This window comes from Talaromyces rugulosus, chromosome II (genome assembly GCF_013368755.1).
Source record: "Talaromyces rugulosus chromosome II, complete sequence".
In the NCBI taxonomy this organism is placed as follows: Eukaryota; Fungi; Ascomycota; class Eurotiomycetes; order Eurotiales; family Trichocomaceae; genus Talaromyces; species Talaromyces rugulosus.
In genome coordinates this window covers 1289720-1314962 of record NC_049562.1, presented here as the reverse complement: position 1 = coordinate 1314962, position 25243 = coordinate 1289720, and the positions used below count along the sequence as shown (strand labels likewise).

Sequence of the window (25243 nt, the reverse complement as noted above, 5' to 3'; positions counted from 1 at the left end):
CTATTGCGGAGTATGGTTGAAATCTCATCAGTGAAGGAGATCACGAAGCGCGTTAAGTTATAGAGCGATATGGAATGCGGCATATATTGTTGAGTAGCATAAATAATTTTAGGAGGAGATGCCGCAAGTGAGTTGCAAAACGACGCCCAACGTGGAGGAGAGGGGCGATCTAGATTTAGCCTGGGTTCAGCCTTTGCTGCGGCTCAGCTGCATATGTTAGGCAGCGCAGATCTAGCTTCAGTTCTAGCATCGCAAAATGACACAAAATCCACGCATCGAGATTTTAATAGTGCAGTATTTTTCAGCCCGTTACTTCTCGTCGTCGTTCTTTTGTGATCTGATTTTCAGCAGCAGTGACATGTTGGCTTCAATCGTTGACAGCATCGTCTTGCTGTCGAACGCGAAGGATTGTTTTGATCAGAAAGCGCTGAATAAAATCGGTAGAGACGAGTCTAAATTAGTAAAATCGCAGCGATTGCATGAAGAATGGCATTTCTTTTCAAAGTTCCATGTTGAACGGTGAAACGTCGTTATGTTGTTGGTTGGGTGGCAGTGCACAGTAGGTGTTATGCTTGTGTTACAACTGTATGCATAGGAATGTAGCATACTTCATTGTAGACTTCTCAAAGACTCCATGTCGTCGGATAAAGGATACATCAGAAGATTCGAGTATTTCTTACCATCCAATATATAGATGATAGATGCAGTTGACTTTTCTGTGAAGAGGAGATAATTTTACAAATTTTCATGCCGAATTCCAACGCTATTATTCACACAAGATGGCACCATGCAATGCATTATATCTACCCTGTATAAAGATGGTTTTGTTGTTCTCAAACCAGGCCGGGTAGAGCTAAGACGTCTGTCTTTGTATATGCTTTTGTTCTCGCCACCGATCAAGCGCATCCTCCCATGACCCAGTAGCGTCGCATCGTTCAGCAACGACACCCCAAGTTCGTGTTCGGATGATTTGTTCCACACTTCGTTCATTTCGAACAAGATTCGCGAGGGATTCAGTGCGAGCCTCCCGGGGAAAATATCGACTAGAGTACGGATCCAAACGGTCATTCACAACCCGTTCTTGTTCTTTCGTAGACTCTACTTGTCGCGCGATGATATCCGGATCTTCGGGGTCCGGACTTGTAGCGACTGACGCACAATAGTTGAGAACATCTGATCTCGTTTGCCATGAGGGAAACAGGATGTCATTTTTGAAAGAGCCGCACGCCTCGCTGGAGAGTCTCCGCCTTTCGGTTGCGTCCAGCTGTCTTACATCGGTCGATGATGGGTCAAATCCTTCCCGGGATGGTCTTAACAAGGCATTTAGGTTTTGTGTAATCGAATCGTCAATGGTTGTGCGTGACAAACGGAGGAAGTCTGTATGTCGTCAGTTGCAAGCACATATGGAATTTCAACGCCTGAGCGGTATGTCATGAAAACCCACCTCGCAGCACTCGCTCATTAAAACAAAACTGTGGGCTTAAAGATGGCGAGCTGACTGGCAAAGGCTTTGACATTCTTTCCAGCCTCCCTGCCTCTTTCTCCACTTGACTTGGATCAGAACGTTGAGCCCAAAACCAATCCAGCTTGAATAATTGCTCTTATCCTCGGGTCGAGTTAGATAAATGTATGGATTGTTCTGGAGATAAATTCAAGGTAATACGACGTAGGATCACGCCAGACACGAGTTGAGTATGACAAGGTGCATGGGATTTCGATATTAGCTGTTGCTTATTACAGAAGTCGTTCTGCCGGAAATGACTTCATTAGACGGTGCACGTGACCACGCGTGCTTACGCGATCGCGTCGTTCGCCGGTAACCTCTTGATACCGATTCAGTGTTGTCTTACGAGCCTTCATCTTCAAAACTCTTTAATTGCATTATTTCATCACTATCTATTTCTTAATTACTACAAAGATGCCCGAACTCGCAGAGGTCTCGCGTATTGTACATTTTATCCGAAAACACCTCGTTGGCAAGACATTATCAGTCGTACAAGCACAAAACGATGACATTGTCTATGGCAAAGTGGGCACCAGTGCCGCAGAGTTTCAGAAAGCCATGCAGGGTAACAAGATTATAGGTGCAGGGCAGCAAGGCAAATACTTCTGGATCACAATGTCAAAAGCTCCGCATGTTGTGATGCACTTTGGCATGGCTGGGTGGTTGAAAATAAGAGACGCAGATACATACTACTATCGCACAACAAAGGCTGGTGACAGCGAATGGCCGCCTAAGCACTGGAAATTCCTCCTCGAAACAGATGAAACCCCAAAGACAGAGGCTGCTTTTGTGGACTTTCGAAGACTCTCGAGAATTCGTCTCGTTGATTGTCCTGCCGACGACATTAGGAAGCACACTCCGCTCAAAGAGAATGGTCCAGATCCACTGCTGGATAAAGATATTTTTACTGCAGAATGGCTTACCAACAAAGTCAAAAGCAAAAAGGTGCCGATTAAGGCTTTGCTGCTCGACCAAGCCAACATTAGCGGGATAGGCAACTGGATGGGGTAAGCCACAACCGGTGTTCTTTTATACTGTTTTCATTTCTGACTGTCCGCAGTGACGAAGTTCTCTACCATTCCAAAATCCACCCGGAGCAGTACAGCAATACCTTGAACAATGAGCAGATAATCCAGCTACACAAGTCTATCGACTATGTTTGCACAACATCGGTGGACCTTTTGGCAGATTCGGAAAAGTTTCCAGAAGAGTGGCTTTTCAAACACCGATGGGGCAAAGGAAAGAAGAACCAAGCCTCTGTACTGCCAAATGGTAACAAGATTGTGTTCCTCACTGTTGGAGGTAGAACGAGTGCTGTCGTGCCTGCTGTTCAAAGGAAAACCGGGCCCGTTGCCAAAGACGTTACCAGCGATAATGAGTCCGACAATGCTACTAAGACTCCAGCCAACAGCAAGCGGAAGCGAACGAACGTGAAAAAAGAAGACGAAGACGAGGATCATGCACCGAAGCGAGCGGCGTCGAAAAGACGCATCAAGAACGAGGATGAAGCACCCATCAAGAAAGAGGAGCTCGAATCGCCGAATCGAACATCCGGTAGAAGACGCTCAGCGCGGAGCACGAAATAATCCGAATGGCTATGGACTCATGGTTACACTGCGGCTGTTTCCATCCTGTACTAACCTACCTTGTTGCTGTAGGAATGGGCCAAGATAGATCTGTGTATCCAAATCTCCTTCTCTATTCGTGGATATCCAGATTTCCTATACAAGAGCAATCAAATAATAAAATGAATAATAGTGCTAGAAAATAATTAATGCGGGGAACGCAATATGTCCGGCAGAACCGAATTTTGGCCCAAGGCGGTAAGTCCTTATCTCGCCGATTCCGGCGGTTGCGCGGGGCTTTGGTTGCCACCCAGAGGCAAATGACAAATCCCAAACCAGTAATTCGTCGTCTCAACTAAGCTGAAGACCGCTTTTCCTGTGAAATACTTGTCTCTCTGCAACCAACAACGCGAAAGACGCAACAAGGAAGGAAAATATCTGTTTTGCATTCCCACAGCTGTTTGAGCTGTGCGATTTTTTCTTCCTGCGTGACGTCAAGTCGTCAATATGAGCGCTATTCTTTCCGCTGATGATTTAAACGACTTTATATCGCCCGGGGTGGCCTGCATCAAACCTGTTGAGACCTTGCCGCAGAAAGGAACAAACAACTCAGAGGTAAGAAACTGAATTTGACTCTCATGGCCTTGTACTAAATAGTCTTGTTTTAGGAATATGAAGTTACGACCGAAGACAAAGTTCAACCGGCACCTCAGAGTACGGCGCAAATATCCTTGACCGATTGCCTTGCTTGCTCGGGCTGTGTCACGTCTGCCGAAGCAGTCTTGATTTCGCTTCAATCCCATTCCGAAGTTCTTAATACGCTCGATGCCTATCAACCAGCACCCTTCGTCCACGGACAAGACGGTCATATAACTCTGCCAAGAAAGCTTGAGGAAGATGAAAAAATATTCATTGCAAGTGTGAGCCCTCAAGTCAGGGCCAGTTTGGCTGCTACGTTTGGAGTTTCGGAAACCAAGGCGGGCTTCATGATTGACCAGTTTCTTGGTGGCCCGCAGGGACTACGTGCTGGGGGGGAGCACCAAAACGGGTTCACTTGGGTTGTTGACACTGACATCTTGCGGCAAATCGTGCTCACACTCACTGCCGAAGAAGCTGCACAAAATCTCCAAGGCGGAGACTCGCCAACGAATAAAGAGCAGACTGCCAGCCCGAAACGACCAATCTTGTCGTCTGCGTGTCCAGGTTGGATATGCTATGCGGAAAAGACGCACCCATATGTTCTACCCCATCTTTCGCGCTTAAAGTCGCCTCAGGCGTTGGCCGGCACATTTCTAAAGTCTATACTGAGCCGTGTCCTTGGCGTTTCGCCGTCACAGATATGGCATCTAGCGATTATGCCATGCTTTGACAAGAAACTAGAGGCCAGTCGGGAAGAGTTGACTGATGAAGCATGGAGCTACGATGGTATAAATACATCTCAATCACCTGTACGCGACGTGGATTGCGTTATCACCTCGAGAGAACTACTGATGCTGGCATCAACTCGGAATATCAACCTTTCGTCTTTACCGCTTAAACCTCTGTCTTCAACATACGCACCTCACTTCCCGGAGGCTGCAGTGGATTCATTTCTATTTGCTGGCGGGCCCAAGCAAAATTCCTTTTATGGGTCGTCTGGTGGCTATCTTTACTATGTTCTTTCTAGTTTTCAAGCACGGCACCCCGGAAGCAACATCATCACGCAGCGAGGCCGGAACTCCGATGTGCTTGAATACTCGCTGGTATCAGAATCAGGACAGCCTATAATCAAGGCTGCCAGATACTATGGGTTCCGAAATATTCAAAACCTCGTCAGGAGATTGAAACCAGCTCGCACCTCACGATTGCCTGGTGCTAATAGACGCGGTCCTGCTGGGTCGAATGCAGCACCTGGCCTGGATCATATATATGTGGAAGTTATGGCGTGTCCGGGAGGCTGCACTAATGGCGGTGGCCAGATACGCATCGATGATGCCCGAGAGGCAAACTCAAGTTTACTTGGCTCTTCCTTAGATGAGTCCTCAAATCAGACACAAAAATCGTCGCTCCAAGAACAGCGCGCCTGGCTTGCACGTGTCGACGAGGCATACTACTCGGCTGATGATTCTGAAGAAGAGTCGGAATACGCAGCAACGAACATGTCGATTCCTGATGTAGAGGCTAGGGTACACGGCATTTTGAAGCACTGGACTGACCTTACGGGGATTAACCTAGAGAAACTGGTTTACACGACGTTCAGAAAGGTCGAAAGCGATGTTGGAAAGGACAAGAGCGTCAACGATACTTCGCGGGTTGTTGAACTCGCTGGAAAGATTGGTGGTGGTTGGTGATCGATATGTGCATTAAATACCCCATTTTATATACTTGGCGGCCAAATTGGCTTGAACATATATGCATGCTAGAATCTACTTTAGACACTTTAACCAGTCATCCTCACAATTTTCTCTCTTGCTTCTAATTCTTTCCAAAAATTCTTTTCAAAGAGACATTATTACAAGTCTAGAGCAAGCTTCTAGAAACCTTCCTATAAAGGTTAGTGGGTTTAAAATGACTAGCCATAAATGTACTAGCCCGATTCCTAGGCGGTGAAAGAATTGGTAATCCATCCATCCATGATTTTCATTGCGCCGTCGCAAACCGACGAACCTCGATCACCATCCATCCTCCAAAAAAAACAAGCACACGCAAAAAAAATGTCTCGCGAAGCGTACCAAGTCCCATCCCTCGATACCAACGGAGGAGGCGCCGCCAGTGGCGCCTCAGCCTTTGCGACGTCCTCGGATTCCGCCGTTCGATACATCTGTGGTGACTGCGATCACAAATTTGTCTTGCAACAAAACTCGTCCCTCCGGTGCCCGGATTGCGGTCATCGTATCTTGTATAAAGAGCGAACCAAGAGGTTAGTTTTTTTTGGGCACCTGTTTTTAGGAATAGTGGAAATGGAAAGAGAATATAAACTAATACTTTTCTTTGCAGGATGGTGCAGTTCGAAGCGCGCTGAGCGAGCGGCATTTCTCTTTGGCGGTGAACCTAATAAATATTTGTCCTACGAGAGGACAGAGAAAAAATCCCCGACTTTATAAAAAATCAGGGCTATAGACAAATTTGGGCTGCTTTGGTTGCTGGCTTCATGCGCAATAATCGTTACGAGATGATGCATTGTTTCTACGGCGTGTTTGGTATTCGTTGATTTAACTCATTATTTTCATTGGTGTTATTTTTCTTCAAGATCAAGATCAAGTACATGAATACATATTGACCTAGCAGAAAAAGAAAGAAAAGGTTACGTATCTAAACCCTCAATTTTTTATTTATATTATAGAACCAGAATTTTAGCGTCAGTCACACCAGTTGACAAGTCACAAATCCTCCTTTCAAGACTATCATAGATTATTCGTGGCTTCAATAAACTGCTCAAAGACTTTCAAAGATTGTCCATTTTCGATTGCCCACCTCGCTCGTCGGACACCCTCTTTCCAGCGCCCTCCACCGGGTCCGCGCTCTGTGATCACTTTCCCATCGTCTCCGGGGCCCATGTTACTAGTGTCGGATTCACATACACCAGAGGTTACCAGTAGGGCGGCGGTATTTATGAGCACGAAATGCATCAGGGGTTCGTCGGGACTTAGCTCATTGCGAAGAATACTCATCAGCTTCGCAGCGTTCTCCTTGGGCATTTTCTTTGTGTAGACTTCTTCGATTGGATGAGTAGGGAAGCCAAAGTCGGAAGGGTGTAGCTGAAATGTGTCGAACTTGGCGAGCGGCTTTTTCTTGAAATAGTCGTCTTCGTCGTCGTCGTCGTCGTCGTCTTCGTCTGCGTGTGCGGCCGATGTTGATTCCGGGTCCTCGGCAAGTCTCCAGCAATTTGTCGGGCCTGCACAGCTTATTTCGTCCATGTCTTCCTCCCCACAGACGACAAGGGCTTTCCTTGAACCTCCTAGCCTCAAGGCCTCGATAAAAACTGGGCCGAGACTTTGATAGGCAACTCCAACGACACGAGCTTCCAGTGCCCAATCGACTGGGTTGGCTAGGGGCCCCATCAGGTTGAATATCGTACGGATTCCGAGTCCTCTGCGGACGCTGTCTGCGTACTTCATACCTTGGTGGAAATTAGGGGCGAAAAGGAAGAGATAATTCGTTTTCTCGTATACCCTTGCAATATCACTTGCCTTGACGGCGGAAATCTTTGGCGGCACCGGGACAACACAATTCAGGACGTCTGCCGACCCTGAAAACGAAGTTTGCGAGCGATTTCCATGCTTTGCCACCATCAAGAGCGCCGAGGCGATGATTGACGACGTCGTAGAGACGTTGAATGTTGAATGTGAATCTCCACCGGTTCCGACAATATCACACTAGGTAGAACGGCACGCTCATCTTAGACAAGAAAGACTCTCTGTGGGATATGAATGTCAAAATACATACAAGTCCTCCATGGTAACGTCCTTCTGATCTCCCTCGAGACTTGACCGCAGCCCGCAATTGCGCCCTGTCAACGGTGCTTGCAGCTTCTCGCATGCGATGTGAACATAATGCGATTACTTTCGAGTCCCGGTCCTTGCCAGTGGAGTGTAACAGCGTCAATAGAGCAGCCGTCTGAATGACAGAGAGACGATTCTCGAAAATGAGAGCGAATGCAGCTGCAATCTCCTCGGCGGACACTTGGATTTCGGCGGTAGCGGGGTAGGCAAGGCGTTTCAAGAGGGGAGAAATCGAGACTGGCTCGGGCGTGTCTGCCTCAGCCATGGTGAAGGAATCAGCAATATGGGCTGACTATCTGTGCAATGGCAAAACGGAATTGATCTCTCAGTGTCTGTCGAAGAGCAGCAACGTATGCTAATTCTTCGGTCTTTGTCAGATGCGGATGCGGCTAACTTGGCGGGGAGCTCCGGTTCCGGCAGCCACTAACCAGTCTAGAGCGAGCTTCGATTGGCATTTACAGCTAAACATTGTAACTAGTAATAGGAATTGTATGTATTTAAGTTGACGCCCGTCTCTTAAAGGCAGATAATACATCGATCTCATTCCAAATTTACATGCGGACAATATGCATTGGCTGGCCGAAGAACGGTGCTATGCAAAGATACTTTGATACCAGGTTCGCTATTTGTGTTGTTTCAAGTATAAGTTTCAAATTTCATGCATCTACTTCCCTCACAGTTAAGCGTTGAAAAGCCAAATGTCAGTTATCTTTAAAAAAATTAAAAATACTCAGCCATGTCAAGTTGTATACAATAGTGTTCATTGTGGCAGAAACTCACCGCCGGAGATCGCGCGTTTCCTACTCTGGTTGGTGCGGATGTCTAAAACAAAAATAATACGGCGCCGCGAGTCTCTCTGCTCAACGAGTTAAGAGCAGAGCAAGATACAACACATTACGCTACTGCATTGCTCGCTGCGACAACCGAGGAAGCTTTTTCAGTTTGTTCCTCATTTTCCAACATGTCAATGGCTCCGCGCCTTCGCGTTTCGACGTCAGATATCTCCCGGGCAGTCCGCCGGCAAAGGGGACTGCGAGTGGAATATCAACATGCAACCACCACCTCCATCAGAGCTGCCAGCACAGCGACAGCAATGGCATCGACAACCACTGTTCCACCTCCGTCGATAGAAAAGATGAACAAAAGACCGCCTCGCATCGCCCGAACCGCATTCGTCCAACCCCCTTCACACAGACGGCCCGAGGAGCGCCGCTCGCAACTGCTGCGACAATACACGTCGCTCATCCGCACTGCACCCCTGATGGTGTTTTTCCAGCACAACAATCTCCAATCAACCGAATGGGCGGCGATTCGCCGCGAGCTGGTGCAGGCTCTGCAAAAAGTAGACGAACAGCATGCCGCAGAAGGGCGGAATACCGTGCCACTGGCACCACATGTCAAACTCCAAATCATCCAGACACGGATTTTCGAAGTCGCTTTGCGTATTGTGGACCACTTCCGACCTGAAAACGCTACGGGAGGAGCGAAATCCGCCGAAGAGATGCTTACGCACGATCTTTCGCGAGAAGCGCACAATGCCGTGTACCATCTCAAGGGAAAGCATGAGCTGGCCACTCTTCTTTCGGGCCCGCTTGCAGTGCTGTCTCTGCCGAACGTCTCGCCCGAGCATCTGAAAGCAGCGTTGTCGATTCTTGCGCCCAAGGCCTCTGGGTTTTCGGCTCCTTCGCGAAAGGCAAATCCCGGATACCACGAATTGACTGTCCAGGATGGGTTACATAAGATGATGCTGGTGGCTGCGCGAGTCGATGGCCAAGTGTTTGACCTCGAAGGCACCAAGTGGGTTGGAAGCATTGAAAGCGGTCTCGACGGTCTCCGTGCCCAGCTTGTGTATGCCTTGCAAGGCATTGGTGGAGGCGTTACGTCTGCGCTGGAGGGTGCTGGAAAGAGCCTGTATCTCACCATGGAAAGCCGGAGAAGTGTGTTGGAGGAAGAGCAGAAAGGGGAGAGTGGAGAGAATGGGGAGAAGCAATCATAGATTGTCAGATGTGAGGAATTAAATACATCTGCTTCTTGTGTAAAATACTATATATCATTTCTTCACTGTCTTCATAATTTAGAATATTTGCATTCCCTTACTTGTTATATGTAAAACTCTAGACTTAGGAACCACCTAGGAAATCATTAAACCAAGGCGGCTTAATTGTTTCGCAACTTCAGCTTTGCGTTCATGCCCACAATACACCGCCACAAATCATAGTCCCCGTCCAGACCAACCCAGTCGGTGATAAGAACCCCAGTACCCCAGTCCCCATCCGGGTGGTTGCAGTGTTGCAAGCAAATGTGCTTGGTTATAGCCGGGTTCAGCTTCGCAGCAATCTTCTCGGGCCATGTGTCAGTGCCCCAGAAGTTGCTGGCGCTGAGGAAGTTGATGAAGAACGGATGCTTCTGGTTCGGATCGCCTCCAAAGGGGTATCGAACTGCACCCGCACGCGAGATGTGCTCACTGACATACTGGATTTTCTTGTCGATGTTTTTGGTTTCGAGAACGTCGTAGAAGTCCTGGATGCAAAGCAATCCGCTGGGGCAGTTGGCATTGGGGGTGTTGTCCGCCCATCCGCCGCCGTCAATACCAAAGCCTCGTCCTTCGTGAGCCTTTTTCAGGTGCTCCCCAATGTTGTATCGTCGGACGAGGATGATTTTACCGCGGACCTCGCCGAGCTTGGGGACTCTGGGCTCTGTGAACCAGCGGCTGCCTGGTTTGGCATAGTGATCGCGGATAGTGCGACTGAGCTGCTCATCGGTGGCGTTTCCAGTCCCTTCTCTCTTCAGTGAGATGATCAGGGTTTCAGAGGGGTTGCGATCGAGAAAGTCTTCCACGTCGCGAATCAGCTCCCTGAAGTATTTGTTGCCAGACAGGGAGATGGGGAAGGCGCCGTGGACGATGATAAGGTCCTCCTTGGACGCGTCATCGGGGTACTGAGGCTGCAGGCGAACATCGAAGAAGCGCACTCCATTCTCCAGCTGCTCCTTGGGGCTCACGGACTGGCAACGAACCGATGGGGGAGCGACGTGGCAGGTGGCCGAGTTGTGAGTGCCCGGGATGGAGAGAGCCGACAGCGGAATCTCGTCTTTCAGCTCGCGCATCCACGCCTGCAAGTTGGCCGAGGAGAAGATGGCCAGGTGAGACTCTTGCGTGATAAACACGCCGGTCAATTTATGGCGCGGATTGTCCGAAAGCGGCTTCATCTCAGCCGACTCGACGGTGGGGACAGGGGTGGTGATTTGGTGTCGCTCGCCCTGCACCTCGAAGACCAGGCGCAGACGCTCCTTGTCGTCATTCTCAAAGGTTTTGATTTCTGTCTTGGTGGTAGCGAACGGGTTGACATGCACATTCACGTCCTGGTGGGCAAAGGGCTTCGCATCATGGGCAAGGGGTTCGGCGGTGTTACTAGAGCGAGTCACGTTTGTAACCATGCGCGTCAAGTTTTTGGCCAAGGCTCCAAAGCCCTCGATGCTATCTTTCTTCTCCTGCGGGCGGAAGCGTTCCACCAGCTTGAGCTCGATGGGGGTGGAGGTCAGGTTGCGGATGGTGAGAGCTTGCGCGACCATTGTGGCGTGGAATATGGGTTGTGCAGAAACAAAAGGGTCGGTTGATTGATGAGCAGTGCTGATGGCAGAAGCAGCGAGTGACTGCGAGGTGACTGCAAAGATGAGATGCAATCAATGCCCAGCGTTGTGCCCCTCCTCGCGTCGTGCTCGTCCATCTCCACTGAGCTGATGCGCTGTGTATTCGCCAATCACCGCGGTGCGCCGAGCTGTGTGGTTCTTGGCGCATCAACGACGCGAACAGAACAACTGCAGCGCTCAAGGTTATTATTGCTGTATGTTCTATTAGGAATGCCAATTAATATAGACAAGGTCATCTATAGTATAAGCCCTCCTAAGTAAAACTACCGATGTCAGCCCTAAGAAGACAGGACATTGCTCTTCTTGATTGCGGGGTAATCCTACTGCAAAGCCTCCAGAGCTAAAGAGGCAAGGAGTGTCATGTATGAGGGACGATAAAGATGGTGGCCGCAATATTACCGTGAACTTTGCGACATCCTTATAAAAGCGAGATTTCTAATCTGTTCATTATCGTTCAATGTTGTTGGTGTCAAGAATAGGAAAGAGGAGATAGAGCTCGGCTACCGTCGGCGCCGCGATAAGCCTGCTCTGCCCGTTCTAGCCGCCCTCCGCAATCCAAACTGATGACCTGCTACACCACAATGAATCTTTTTTTCCCTTCTTTTTCTCTTTTTCTTTTCATAATACTGTGACCAGCGCAAGATGAGTTTGCTACACTGTTCCAGGCGGCTCCTCAGCCGCAGCACATATCGCAGCGGGCATTCAATTGCTCTGCAATCGCTCGCGCTCGCTGGTCTCCACAGTCGCCGCGCCTTCCATGGCTCCGCAGCATGTTGGGGCACCAGATCGCAGGTTCTCAAGGACGTTGGCGAAGGTGAGTCTTTTTTTTTGGTTATTTTGTTGGCTAGGTTTATTCCCTGGCTGATCTGTTTTCCGTCCAGGCATCACCGAAGTCCAGATCATTCAATGGTACGTCGAGGAGGGCGCACATGTGGAGGAGTGGAAGCCGCTCTGTCAATATCAATCCGACAAGGCCGTGGACGACGTATGTTTCTTTCACCTTGTTCAGCATGAAACAGGACTGACTCTCCTTGCAGATAACGTCGCGATATGCTGGCGTGATTAAGAAGCTCCATTTCCAGACAGACGATACAGTGCCAACGGGAAAGGTGAGTCCTACGGTGTATCCTTGTTTGATAGAGTGCACATCTAAGAATACATATTTCCTAGGCCCTGTGTGATATCGAGGTCGATGATGCACAATATCCAGACGACGCTGTTGTTGTCGCACAGCCAGAGCCAGTCGAGTCACAGCCCGCGCAGCAGCCCACAGAAGTCTCGCAACTTGATACTTCTGAAGCAGTCCCTCATGTCCCTGAAGAAAAACCGCAATCAAAATATGCGTCTCTCGCAACACCGGCTGTGAGGGGCCTTTTGAAAGACTTGAATGTCAACATCCTTGATGTGACGGGAACTGGCAAAGATGGACGAGTCACCAAGGACGATGTTCAAAAGTTCGCCGCCACGAGGGGTCAACAACCTATCACCACAACACAACAAACAGCAGCAGTTCCTGCTGCTAGACCAGCCACGACAATTGATACCCAACAGTCCGAGACGCGTGAACCATTGACGCATATGCAGTCCCAGATGTTCAAGACCATGACCAAGTCCCTACAGATCCCCCATTTCCTATTCACAGACGAGCTCAATATCGATGCTGTCACGACACTTCGGCGCAAGCTCTCCAGCGATCCTACCAGTGCTCAGAAAATCACATCCCTCTCCTTTATTGTCAAAGCCGTCTCTCTGGCGCTGGAAGAATACCCGATCCTGAATGCAAAGATCGACACAACCGACCCCAAGAAACCAACGATCATAATGCGCAGGAACCACAACATCGGAGTCGCAATGGACACTCCCCAAGGTCTAATTGTCCCGAATATCAAAAACGTCGCGGCACGATCCATCTCAGACATTGCTGCTGAGATATCCCGCCTGAGCGCCCTCGGAAAGGAAGGCAAGCTCACCCCGGCTGATTTGACCGGGGGCACGTTTACCGTATCCAACATCGGCAACATTGGCGGCACCTATGTCTCGCCCGTGATCGTGTCGAGCGAAGTCGCGATCTTGGGCGTTGGCCGATCCAGGGTTCTGCCCGTGTTCGACGAGGCCGGACAAGTGACGAAAGCCGAGCTCGTCAATTTCAGCTGGAGCGCTGACCATCGGGTTATTGATGGAGCTACGATGGCTCGCATGGCGAATAAAGTCCGAGACTTTATCGAGTCGCCTGATAGAATGCTGCTGAGGCTGAGATGATGTCAATAGGTAGATTATGTATAGATTAATTGAACATTGTGTCAACGTACTAATACGCTACAAAAACTCAAACTCGTAATTGGTTATATGTGTTTATAATGATGTCAAATAATTGCTTGCTATAAAATGTCTCACGACACAAGAGAAGAAACCTGAAAGAGAGAGAGAAAAACCTAAAACCAATGCCATATACAAACATGAATCCATGCTGATGCTCCCAAATTACCAAACACCAAAACGCAGCCTATATTTCATTTGTGTCCCTCTCCTATCATTTGTATTCCGCAAGCTTCCTGGCCACCGTCTCCGAGACCCGCCTCTGGGCCTCTTCCGGCGAAGTATCAACATCGACTGCAAGCACATCTTTCTCGTCGCACGGGTCCTCGAGAGCTTCGAATTGAGAGCGGACCATATTTTCCTTCATGTAGTGGCTGGAGCGGCCCATCACTCTCGCCATGAGCGCGTTTTCGTCTGCCTTGAGGTATATAAAGTGAATTCGCACGCTGGGGTGGTCATAGGCAGCTACGCGGATGACATCCCGGTATTTGAGCTTTAGGGCTGAGCAAGACATGATCACGCCCGAGGGCACTTGAGAAGCATTGTCGGACTCTGGGGTTGAGAGTGTGTTTACGGCGGCGTCGCGCAACGAGATCAACCAGTCCCATCGATCCATGTCGTTCAGCGGTGTACCATTGCCCATTTTCTCCTTGTTGGCTGGCGGGTGGAACTGTATAGAATTAATGGTCAGTTACGTGGAAAGAAAAGAAAAGTGAAGAGAAAAAAAAGCGTACGTCGTCTCCTTCGAGAAAAGGCAACCCCAGCTCAGCTTGGAGTTTCTGGGCAACGGTCGTCTTGCCCGAGCCCGCAGGCCCCGTGACGATCCAGATATGTTGCAACGGCTGCGTTTCCACGCCGCGCCGCTCGTGTGAATCCATTCGGTAGTATGCCTTGCTGCTGGTTGTGGTGGATGTTGGCATGTTAAAAACTGGCGTGCTCAATGCGTTTGCGGGTTTGTCGTTGTTGGCAGAGAGCATTTTGTCGGCGGAACAAGGTGGGAAGGCTAAGTTTAAGAGTAAACCACAGTTCGCCGATGCGCTTTCAACGACCCAAAGATCTAGTCGCTGATAGGTCTACCAATTGCGGTTCTCTGGGCGAGAGAGAAGAATCGGAGTTCTATTGTTGTTCCCAAAACTGAGAGGTCGGATTTCAAAAGCGACTGAATTGGCGGTGGGAGAGAAGAGCGAAAAACGAGTAAGGCAAGGAAGGAGTATGTATGTGATCACGGAGGTGTAAAGGACAATGTGGGTTTCTTTGCCTTAAGAACAACAGGGGAATCTTGCGGGTCCACCAGCACTAACATCTTAGCAGAAAGAGAGAGAGAAAAGAACCGGCAATCGACTGATGATTATTTCTGATCTCTTTAGCCTCGACGTACTGCTCGAGACTGACGGCGCAATGGCCGGTGGAGACGGCCTCTTCCAGCCGGCTGGTAAGGGGAAAGCCGGCGCGGGGGGCACACGAGCTAGTAATTAATACCAACAATACGACAGACACTATTGTTTATTCTTCTTCCACGATTTGCAACTGGGCGGCCAGGTGCAGATGATAGGTCGCATGACACATTTCTCCAATCGACTAGTCACCTCGCTGGTCAACTATTTCTATCATGGCCAGGTGCAAAAAAGCGACCTGTTCGGCTTTTTTATGCGTTGGTGTTTCCATTTTCCGATCAAAACCGCTCTCTTGGATTCCGTATTTATGGTAATTGACAGTATTCCTGCTCCTAGAACCGCATCGTGACATCATTCAGGAGACCGCCTGCCCACTCACAAGCTGCAAAAACCAGGAAATGGCCCCCGCAATACACGGCCGAGACAGCGCGGGTATTATAAATGCCGGGAGGGTACCCCCACGCTAACTTCTCTGTATTGTTATTACTGTGCGAGTTTAACCGGTGATGCAAATACACTGTTGTATTCTGCAGACTCTATGCCAATTGGCTTGTATAGCTGACAATTTTTGGAAATGTATGCTCTCTTCTACTGTATTGTATGTATTAAAGTACATGTCAACTTCTGTCCAGTTATACGTTCAGTCATGCAAGGCGTGTGGGCGTTATATATATTTACTTACTATATGTACACATAGCTGCAAGGGCCTTTTGATGTTGGCAGCAACATTTGAAATGATCGCAATTGTGAGTTAATCTCAAAAGCATCGGATATTAATACATTTTGAACCACCTAGAAAGTCTAATATCTGGAACAGTCAATTTCCCTCTTGTATGTTGGCTATTATCAGATACATACATCAATTGATATTGATGTCAACTATTCACCACCGCAAATAGATGAATACTAGGATAATCCTCATCAAATTTTTTTTTGGAACAGGATCCTTATCAATTCTAACAGATTTCCAAACTTGAAAACCCGTGTCAAAGATGCACTTCTACACGTGGTGGCTAAGCTTATCGTTGTATGCGGAGGAGTGGATTACGTAACCCAGGACTTGCCTCAACTGCACCGCCCAGGCAGACAACTGACTGCACAGCACAATCAACTTCCACCAGAACAACAGTCACGAGCCGAGGACAGAAGCGAGATATATTTCGATTTGGATAACTCCATTGTGCGTCAACACTTGATTTTACGAAAAGAACTCGAGCCTTCCCTGCGCTGCAATGGCTCCGTTCTTCTTCTCCACACCGGTCGATATCGATATCGTGCTCGAGGATACCGATGACCGACAGGCTGTAGACGTCAAGCTCGACAAGGACCGTCGGGAAAAGGCCCCGCTGTACATGGATGGAGAGTCCATCAAGGGTGCCGTCACTGTTCGACCCAAAGATGGAAAGCGATTAGAACACACTGGCATCAAGGTGCAGTTCATCGGCTCGATTGGTACGACCAGCTCTGGCAACCTCGTCTTACTCTCTATGCAGAGATTTCTCTGGCCAACACATTCGCTGACCGCTCTTGTCTAGAAATGTTTTTTGACCGTGGTAACCACTACGAATTCCTTTCTCTTGTTCAAGAGCTTGCGGCCCCCGGCGAGCTCCAGCACCCGCAAACATTCCCATTCAACTTCAAAAACGTCGAGAAGCAGTACGAATCATACAATGGCATCAACGTCAAGCTGCGGTACTTTGTGCGGGTCACAGTTTCTCGACGCATGGCCGATGTCATACGGGAAAAGGATCTCTGGGTCTACTCATATCGTATGCCACCAGAGACCAACAGCCCGATCAAAATGGACGTTGGAATTGAAGACTGCCTGCACATTGAGTTTGAGTACTCCAAATCGCAATACCACCTCAAAGATGTCATCGTCGGCCGGATATACTTTCTTTTAGTCCGCCTCAAGATCAAGCACATGGAGCTGTCTATCATTCGGCGGGAAACTACTGGCGCCGCACCAAACCAGTACAATGAAAGCGAAACATTAGTGCGATTTGAGGTAAGGCTCCTTGAACGGATAATCCCGCGAGAGATCTTTTGCTGATCGAGACTTGACAGATCATGGACGGATCGCCATCACGAGGTTTGCACACGGAGACACTGTAATACAGGGATAAAAATAACGCTAACGATGTGATCTTAGGTGAAACGATTCCTATTCGACTGTTCCTTGGCGGTTTCGACTTGACTCCAACGTTCCGCGACGTCAACAAGAAATACTCGACCAGGTACTATTTGAGTCTGGTTTTGATCGACGAAGGTCTGTCCACCCCCGCATTGCCCTGATCCATCTACTGTTCGTGTCATTTACTGCCGAGGCCGTAACGGAAATGGGTTTCAGTAAGGTAGTACGTGTTGATAGCCGACTCAATACCCGACGGCTATTGAAGCGCTATCAATACGGTATTATTGTACTGGGGTTAGCGTCGCGGAAGTTGCTTAGTCCTCTTCCGCCTTCCGCTACCCAAAACCCCACGCTACCTATCAAACCGGGGAGGATACTCGGCAGATATTATTCTTTCTGACAGCCGACTGACTTTTCTTCCTCTTGTAACTAGATGCCCGACGTTACTTCAAGCAGTCCGAAATCCTTCTCTACCGACAAGCTCCTGAAATCGCTCCAACGCCCGAGGTTGCGCAGCAGCAGATACTGCAGAAACAACAGATTCAGAGACACCATCAAGTCCTTGTCGGCCCTAACAAAAACCCTCAGTATATCCAACCTCCGCCGCCTGCGCAGCAAGAGGTAGAGCCTGCAGGCTCTGCTTAATGATATATATCCATCACGAGTAAATCTTTTCTTGTGCATTAGTCTTTTTATAAATATCCAGCCTTTTTTTTTTCCCCTCCCTTTCTGTCTTTCTTTCAGCAGAGGCGTTTCTACTGAGTCTTTTTTTAAGGAATTCGTTTTCTCCCTCAATTTAACTAGTTTATGCGTGTGCCTCTGCCCGGATGCTATGCCATAGGTCACTGCAAGTATATGTAGATATCAAATACATGAGTTTGAGAAGAACCGTATGTGTCGCCAACGTTTGAAATAAACAGACGCAACAATGACAATCAATTGATCTATTACATGTATGTATACATCCCCAATGCTGCAACTCTCTATTTTCAAAACAACCAACTCTAGCTAAACAAACAAATCATAAATAATAATAGTAATAGATGAAGACCTAGTCCTCGTCCCCCTCATCGTCGTCTCCATCTTCAAGATTCTGACAGTCCCCCACCGCATCCAATATCCTAACCAGATTCTCCAACACAGCTCGATCTCCCCGTTCCGTTGCCTTGCCAGTAACATGCACGCATTTCACGAGAAGCGGATACATCCAGCCAAGATGCTTACGGTATTGTAGCTGATGGGACTTTGTAGATGACGAAACAAACCCATTAGGCGCATCCGGAATGGCGACGGGTTCGCTTTCGAGGTCTGCAAGGCCCTTGAGAATATGTACGAGTTCGCGGTGGGCTGGTGCAGGCTGCGGCATTCGGCCGCGAAGAGGTTGGTCGGCGATGTACGATTTGAGCGGGAGGGAGACACGAAGGATCAAGTAAGGCATTATTGACCGGGCGAGAGTGATCCGCGACTCAGTACTGTTTTGTGGTGATGGATCCTTCGCTGCTGCTGAGGGGGGATTGATGGCACGTGCTAATTCAAACATTGTATCCACGAGGGCATAGGCAATGTGCGACCTTGCAATGGGGACCGGGGTGAATGTTCGGCCGCGACGCACCTTATACAGGTCATGGAGAGGTTTTGCAAGCAGTGTCTCGATGGGTTTGTCCATTCGCTGTGGCGGGTAAATGAACGACGATTGAACAAGGGCACATGAAAAAGTTCGTTGGATACTATCGGGTATATGGCTCGACCCAAATGACGGAATTATCAGTGGTTTGAGCGTGTGAAAGGCTTGGATATCGAATTCCTCATCGGCGGCGATCCTTCCTGGCGATATATCAACTTCGCCGCGTATCTGCGCAGTGATGATGCCTCGTGCAATCTCAACGATGGATGTCCAAAATTGTGTGATATGTGACCTTTCCAACGCATCATATCGCTTCTCCACATATGGTACAACGACGCGGATGATGTTTATAGCTGATGTCGTGGCCTTTTGCCATATCAAAGGCTCATGGTCTCTGCCATTCCAGTCATATTTTCGGAGAATAGGATGCGCTAGATGCTGTAGTAATGATACTAATGACCCATCTGAAATTATATCCGCTTTAATGCCATGCTCAGTAATATACCAACTTGACAAATCGATAGCGGCTTTTGAAAAGGCAACTAACGACGGGCGGCTCCTGTCTCGGTTTGGTGACCATTGTGTCAAAGCAGCGTCGTCAAAATCTGCCAGGCATGTTATGATTGCCGGTTGAGATTCAGGTTTATCATGACAAAGCGCCTTTGTGCATTCAATAACCAATTCCTGGAGAGTAGACTGATGTTCGACATCAACTGAATATCTTGAAATAACGGAATTCCACACTGCCACCCTCAAGTGTTGAAGGATTTGCTGAACCTGCTCATCGCCTATGCTGCTCTTGTAGAGTTTGTAGATCTGTTGAAAAGAGCGGAGGTATGCGAGGAGTGCATCTTGGTTTGACTCTTCCATATTCAGAGACTCGGCGTTGATGGATGGATGGTTATTGACCCATAATAGCCATGCTAATTGAACCGCTTCGTTGTTGAGACTACCAGGGGTTTCGGCATGCTCCAGGATTTCGTAGAGACTTTTGAAGACTGCCTCGACTACTTCATGTGTATTTATTTGGACAAGGGCCTGGAAAAACCCAAGAAATCGTTTCCAGGACGCATCAAACCTGGCGTCTTTGGCTATCTGATCAAAGAAACTTCCGATCAGGTCGGAGCTGCCCCTGATCATAATGACTGCTGTTTCTTCCCACGCTTTGGCTTGTCCAACATCTTCCTTGGAAGTCGTGGCTTCAAGAGTGCCATTCTGAACGTCGTTCATCATCACAAACAAAACTCGGTTCAGGCAGAGATTCCATGCCTTGGGAGACAATTGGGGTCCATATGCATCGAAAATTCTCAGTAGGGTACGAATTGCACTGTTGCGAATCTCCGGCCGTTTATCGGTCGTGAGTCCCACTATATGAAGCAGTAGTATAAGCCACAAAGCCCCGCGTGATGTAGGAATATCAACATCATTTGTGAGTTTTGTAAGTGATTCTTCGCTTATGGTTGTATCCATGGAGTCTTCAATGGAAAACTTGCCGACTTGGCTTTGAAGAAAGTCTGAAACATTCCAGAAAAACGTTGTCGTTGTCAAGGAAATGTTGAAGTCTGAGTCTTGTGATGCAAAGTACGAGAATGAGTCGACTAGATTGAGAAGGCATGAAGGCGGAAGCAAAGTAAGAAAATCAGAGGCAATGAGCTGCAATGAATTGTATGCAGATCGTATAAGTCGAGGCGATCTTGCTGTGAAATTTCGAGGCTTCAACGAGGTATCTTTCTCGTTTTTTGCTGTATTATTGCCGTCAGGATCTAGACCTTTCTTATCAAAGACACTAGAGACCAGCTCGAATACAAGATCCCAGCCGGATACAAAGGTCTCGCCGTATTGCTCCAGCATGACTTTGAGTGTATCGAGCGCCTGCTCGTGAGATTCCATATCAACAGCAGACGGCTGAGCTCGTTGGCGATATAGCGATTCAATTTGAGATTGGAGTGATTGGAGATTCCGGAGTTGTAGTGCGTTTCGCAAATCACCTTCCAAGTAATCGTCCTTCATCGTCTGAAGAATGATTGTATTCAACGTTTTACTCGCTTTCAGACGGATGGCCGAATTATAGTCACTGCTGGTTATGATTTCGTTTAAATTGGCGTTTAATATGCCCCAGATGGCATCTTCTTCTTGTCCCACACTCGAAAGGCGATCGATATTTGCCGATCCGAGGTCTCTGGTTTTATCTAGCACAAAGTTTAATTCATCGTCTTGTATCCTGAATTTTCCCGCAGCCAGCGAAATACTGCGGGTTGTCTGATGAACTCGTCCCATGCGTCGAGAAGGAGAGGATTGCGCAGGGGAGAGGGGATTTGCAGTCGAACTCTGTCGAGAATTGAATGCCAGATTTAGCAGGGCTTTTAGCACTGCTTCAAAGGAATCGTTAGGATATTCAGCAGTGCTTTCAAACATCCTGGAGGCAACTGTTTGAACTGCAAGAATTTCATTCCCCATGTTTGCCTTTGGGATGTCTTGGCCGGCTTGGCTTGTGTTATCGACATTTCCGACGTTAGCAGCCTGTTTCGTAGATGTAACGGCAGCAAGTTTGATAACCAAATCCGCGTTTTGTAGTGTTTCAAAAAGTATAGACCATGCAGACAGGTCTAATGTAGGTCCGAGGGCAATCCCCAGGTTGAGAAGAGCCCTCAAACAGAGAAGGTTCCGCGTGCTCAAGGATGTCCTAGAAACTCCCATTGACGCCTCGGGCGTCTCCAGAGCCGATTGGGGAGCATTTTCTCCTGTAGTCTCCGGAGCGTCGGACTGCTGCGTGTTTGACCCATTTCTGGATGCGGTCACACCATCGACTGGAATTGTGGCCTTTCCCAACGTCGTCAGAAATGCATCTCGTGCCGCAGCTTGGCGCAGAAGTCCGGCCACATGTGCCAATTTTTGAAACGATCGAACCAGATTGTGATAGAATTCTGCGTCTAACGCCGCATAAAGAAATGTGGAACAAGTTGCGAGAATGGCAGGCCAGCATGATTCAATAATTCCAGCGCTAGATTTGATAGCAGCGATCTGTGGATGATCTTCCAATGTAAGTGGGTTGAGAGGAACAGTTTGCCTCTTCGAATCAGACGCAGTTGATCTGGTCGAATTTGATCTTTGAAGTTCTCCTGTGGATCCTTGCTCTCGATCATGCATTGTGGTCTTCTTCTTTCGCTTGCCCCTTGACTCTGTGACTGTGAGAGGGAGAATGAACCTGGCAAGGCCTTCAGATAACGAGCTAATGCAATTGATGACGAGACTGTATATGTATGTCTCAGGTGGCGTCGGGGCTTCGGATTTGTCGAGAAGTTCAAGATACGGCGCTCTCACCGTACTCCACTGATTGCTGATTCCTGTCACATTTTCATCTGCAGCGTTCACAGCAGCTCCTATAACTCCAGCTACACCGCCGGCTTCCAGTGTTATTTGGTCTTCGGTATTTGACCTAGAATGTGAGACACCGGATGGAACAGTCGATTGGTGGCTGACACCTATAATGGAGGGCTTTTCAGATGCGAGTCGCAACAAAGACGCCATATGATCTTTCACGATAGTTTTTCGTCCCTCGGTTTCATCGAACAGAGCATACGCCAACCTTACCAAGCCATGCTCGGCATGGAGACCTCGGAACACTTCCATACAGAGAACTCTTTTCCATGATACTGAGACGTCTGGCTCTAGAAGATGAATAAGAAGACCGAGTGCCATCTCACACTCATCCGGTAGAAGGCTCATAAAATTTCGTAGTAGGATGAGCAGAATTCTCGTAATGCGGAGAGTTTGAGGGAAGTTGTGCCTTTCTGAAAGGTATCTCACGGTTAATGGCATAAGCCGATCCCGTAAGACGTGCAGCTGTTCTGGGTGACTTCGGAACAATTTGATATTGTTCACCAAGACACTCTCAATAAGCTCTAAAACAAAGACAGGAGAAAGTCCCTTAATCTGGAGGAAGTCGAGTTTCTCGCCCTCAACGAGATGGCAAAGATCACCAAGAATCTAAAGGAACGAATTAGTGATCAAGTGACGTAACTAGTAGAGCTGGTAATTACTTGGAGGGCATCATAGGCGGCAATTCCAATGTCGATGCTTGCATTCTCGACCGGGACACTCTTGGTAGTAGTTGAGCGGCTAGGGTTTCCTGTAGCGTATAAAGTAAGTGATATTGATCTTCCCAATTTTCATAGAAATGCTTTTACCATCTTCAGCTACCACTTTCTCGAAAACAGAAATAACGAGTTGCTGCAGAGTTGCTGCTGCGGTGTTTGATACGGCAGCAACCTTGCTGACTTGTATCGTAGCACAAATCTCCAGAGTATGAGCGAGCAGTTCTCCACTCAGCTGATCAGAGTAATTGTGCAATAAAGCTGGCAACGTTTGAAGAATCTTGAGCTGGACATCTTGACCTAGAAAAAATATCAGTAATCTGAAAAATTGGTCAGGACGAGATATCCCTACTGAGGCCAGCTGCTTCCCTCAATGCTGACAATGTGTCACCCAATCGTTCGGGTGACAAGGCATGAGATGTAGCAAGCCTCTGAATGCAAACAGCGCCTATAGCTGCAAGCTTGATCTGCCGTGTCTGGCAAGCAAGGAGAAACGGAGAGATGAAATTTGGGCGTCGTATTAAATCTTCAATAGTCGTTCAGTTTCTTTGAATCTTAAAATTCAAGACAAGCGAAATGAGAGCACAAACCTGCAGTAATTTGCGCCTCGGAGGTCGAAGGCAATGCCTTCAATTCACTCAGCGATTGCTCCGCGGCCTGTATTCAGAATTAGTGGTGTGTTTTGAATCATTTGATAATGCAAAACAAACAACATACATTTCTCAAGTCGGAGTGTTTGCGCTTCGACTCCTGGATCAAATTTGCCAGCTCTGCTTGCAGAATCTGGGAGGACATATCCAATCACGCAGAGGGCGATGACAGCGATGGCATATCTTGGGCTTCAGCAATGCAGTTGTTTGTGCTATTTCGGGACGTTGCAAATGCTTGGCAGGATCAATAATTCGTTGGCAAAGCGATTGTCTACTTCAAAAGACCCAAAAGACCATGACGGAGGCTTTGTCAATATTCATGTACACTGGAAATTGCGAGGACAGACATCAGCCACAGTTTGAACCGGGGCAGTCGAGGCGCATATACATGAAGCGTGTCCTCGCGATAATGCCAAGCCGCCGGAAGCTGCTCTGTGAATCGTCAAGGAAGGAGCGACTTGCGGAGAAAGGAGACGGCCGTTGATTGGCCCATCCCAAGGCGGTGTGATAGTGGGTCTTATGTCACGTGTAATACGACCCACCTTGGTAACTGCCAGCCAATCACAGAAGGGAAGGGCAAAAGCGGGCTGATTGCCGCTCAAGTTGCCCCTCCAGCATTACTTGATACTTGATAGACAACACCACAAAGCCCGCCCTGTCTCCTGGACAACAGCCAATATCTACACTATACATCCGGCTGTGTCTGGCAAAGATGGCTAAGATCCCACGCAACTTCCGCCTCCTGGAGGAGCTGGAGAAAGGTGAAAAAGGCCAAGGCCCTGGTACGTAGACAACCGCTGTCGCATAAGATGCAATCCAGTAACTAATGCACGCCGTCCTGCCACCAGAAGCATGCTCTTATGGCCTCGCCGATGGAGATGACTTGATGATGACCAATTGGAACGGCACCATTCTCGGACCGCCTCATGTTCGTGTCTTTCTACTTTCCCACCCGCGTCTCGGTGACTCACATCTGCATAGAGCGTCCACGAGAACCGGATATATAGCGTCAACATCCACTGCGGAGATGAGTACCCCGATAGCCCGCCGACTCTTTATTTCGTCTCAAAGATAAACCTCCCTTGCGTTGATCCCCGGACTGGAAAGGTTGTGCCTCTATACCAAACATCTCTAGTGCACTTTGCTGAGTTTCCTACAGGTTGATCTCGGAAAGCTTCCCACGTTAGCGACCTGGAAACGGGACTATACAATGGAGACTATTTTACTAGAACTTCGGAGGTATGACTTTTCTCTCCGCAGAGCATTCGATCCTTACTAAACCCCGAGCTGTAGGTTTATGGCATTGCCTCAACACAAGAAGCTTTCCCAGCCTCCGGAAGGATCGAATTTTTGAAATAAGCGCGCTCGATATGCGTCTTCGCATGGTCAGGATGGAGTATTCCGGTCGGGGGCGATTCTCGTTTTCGGTTCTTGCTAAATTGTGTATTGCTCGTGCATTTCAGGCAGACATTAGCGTGCTTCTTGTCAATCCTTGAATGTTGAACATTCTCATAGGACCCAATCAATTGAATAAAGAAATGGTAGATAACCGAGTTCGCTGCTAACCCTGTAGTATAATGAATAACATAATGAATCCTTTTGTCTTGGCTACCTAAAAACTTCAAGTAGGAAGACCTGCTTATCGTTGGAAAAGTGCTTCCGCATGATGTCATTTCTCAGTGCTTAAAATTTTCGATTTACAAATGTCAATAGGCGAGTAAATAATTTTTTCTATTGATAACTTAAGTACCAAAAAATTCTCAATCCTAGCCAATCATGCTAAATATGAGGTCATGTTGGAATCCGAGTCAATAGAAGTCACGTGGTGATAAA

The 25243-nt window shown here is 48.2% G+C and overlaps 12 protein-coding genes across 12 annotated transcripts; 7 read left to right on the top strand and 5 right to left on the bottom strand.

Annotated features, from left to right (window-relative positions):
• Window positions 1-853: 853 nt before the first annotated feature.
• Window positions 854-1517, bottom strand: TRUGW13939_02915 (uncharacterized protein; the record flags this gene model as incomplete). Its single annotated transcript, XM_035486102.1, has 2 exons — window positions 854-1377; window positions 1445-1517. The coding sequence occupies 2 exons, from the start codon at window positions 1515-1517 to the stop codon at window positions 854-856; spliced, it is 597 nt and encodes a 198-aa protein (XP_035341995.1).
• Window positions 1518-1918: 401 nt separating this feature from the next.
• On the top strand, window positions 1919-3090 carry TRUGW13939_02914 (uncharacterized protein; the record flags this gene model as incomplete). The annotated part of the gene is made up of 2 exons (XM_035486101.1): window positions 1919-2511; window positions 2565-3090. The coding sequence occupies 2 exons, from the start codon at window positions 1919-1921 to the stop codon at window positions 3088-3090; spliced, it is 1119 nt and encodes a 372-aa protein (XP_035341994.1).
• Window positions 3091-3576: 486 nt separating this feature from the next.
• Window positions 3577-5399, top strand: TRUGW13939_02913 (uncharacterized protein; the record flags this gene model as incomplete). The annotated part of the gene is made up of 2 exons (XM_035486100.1): window positions 3577-3684; window positions 3738-5399. 2 exons carry the CDS (start codon window positions 3577-3579, stop codon window positions 5397-5399), a joined length of 1770 nt encoding a protein of 589 aa, XP_035341993.1.
• Window positions 5400-5762: 363 nt separating this feature from the next.
• Window positions 5763-6070, top strand: TRUGW13939_02912 (uncharacterized protein; the record flags this gene model as incomplete). Its single annotated transcript, XM_035486099.1, has 2 exons — window positions 5763-5968; window positions 6046-6070. 2 exons carry the CDS (start codon window positions 5763-5765, stop codon window positions 6068-6070), a joined length of 231 nt encoding a protein of 76 aa, XP_035341992.1.
• Window positions 6071-6452: 382 nt separating this feature from the next.
• TRUGW13939_02911 (uncharacterized protein) lies at window positions 6453-7815 on the bottom strand (the record flags this gene model as incomplete). The annotated part of the gene is made up of 2 exons (XM_035486098.1): window positions 6453-7424; window positions 7495-7815. 2 exons carry the CDS (start codon window positions 7813-7815, stop codon window positions 6453-6455), a joined length of 1293 nt encoding a protein of 430 aa, XP_035341991.1.
• A 702-nt stretch (window positions 7816-8517) lies between these two features.
• TRUGW13939_02910 (uncharacterized protein) lies at window positions 8518-9546 on the top strand (the record flags this gene model as incomplete). The annotated part of the gene is made up of 1 exon (XM_035486097.1): window positions 8518-9546. One exon carries the CDS (start codon window positions 8518-8520, stop codon window positions 9544-9546), a length of 1029 nt encoding a protein of 342 aa, XP_035341990.1.
• A 161-nt stretch (window positions 9547-9707) lies between these two features.
• Window positions 9708-11120, bottom strand: TRUGW13939_02909 (uncharacterized protein; the record flags this gene model as incomplete). Its single annotated transcript, XM_035486096.1, has 1 exon — window positions 9708-11120. The coding sequence occupies one exon, from the start codon at window positions 11118-11120 to the stop codon at window positions 9708-9710; it is 1413 nt and encodes a 470-aa protein (XP_035341989.1).
• Window positions 11121-11840: 720 nt separating this feature from the next.
• Window positions 11841-13457, top strand: TRUGW13939_02908 (uncharacterized protein; the record flags this gene model as incomplete). Its single annotated transcript, XM_035486095.1, has 4 exons — window positions 11841-12012; window positions 12080-12183; window positions 12236-12307; window positions 12369-13457. The coding sequence occupies 4 exons, from the start codon at window positions 11841-11843 to the stop codon at window positions 13455-13457; spliced, it is 1437 nt and encodes a 478-aa protein (XP_035341988.1).
• Window positions 13458-13728: 271 nt separating this feature from the next.
• On the bottom strand, window positions 13729-14491 carry TRUGW13939_02907 (uncharacterized protein; the record flags this gene model as incomplete). Its single annotated transcript, XM_035486094.1, has 2 exons — window positions 13729-14184; window positions 14249-14491. 2 exons carry the CDS (start codon window positions 14489-14491, stop codon window positions 13729-13731), a joined length of 699 nt encoding a protein of 232 aa, XP_035341987.1.
• A 1649-nt stretch (window positions 14492-16140) lies between these two features.
• On the top strand, window positions 16141-17687 carry TRUGW13939_02906 (uncharacterized protein; the record flags this gene model as incomplete). Its single annotated transcript, XM_035486093.1, has 5 exons — window positions 16141-16360; window positions 16444-16916; window positions 16976-17000; window positions 17061-17177; window positions 17476-17687. 5 exons carry the CDS (start codon window positions 16141-16143, stop codon window positions 17685-17687), a joined length of 1047 nt encoding a protein of 348 aa, XP_035341986.1.
• A 406-nt stretch (window positions 17688-18093) lies between these two features.
• Window positions 18094-23555, bottom strand: TRUGW13939_02905 (uncharacterized protein; the record flags this gene model as incomplete). The annotated part of the gene is made up of 6 exons (XM_035486092.1): window positions 18094-22653; window positions 22707-22795; window positions 22854-23060; window positions 23113-23286; window positions 23351-23417; window positions 23478-23555. The coding sequence occupies 6 exons, from the start codon at window positions 23553-23555 to the stop codon at window positions 18094-18096; spliced, it is 5175 nt and encodes a 1724-aa protein (XP_035341985.1).
• Window positions 23556-24122: 567 nt separating this feature from the next.
• Window positions 24123-24764, top strand: TRUGW13939_02904 (uncharacterized protein; the record flags this gene model as incomplete). The annotated part of the gene is made up of 5 exons (XM_035486091.1): window positions 24123-24192; window positions 24259-24338; window positions 24392-24517; window positions 24570-24649; window positions 24704-24764. The coding sequence occupies 5 exons, from the start codon at window positions 24123-24125 to the stop codon at window positions 24762-24764; spliced, it is 417 nt and encodes a 138-aa protein (XP_035341984.1).
• Window positions 24765-25243: the final 479 nt, after the last annotated feature.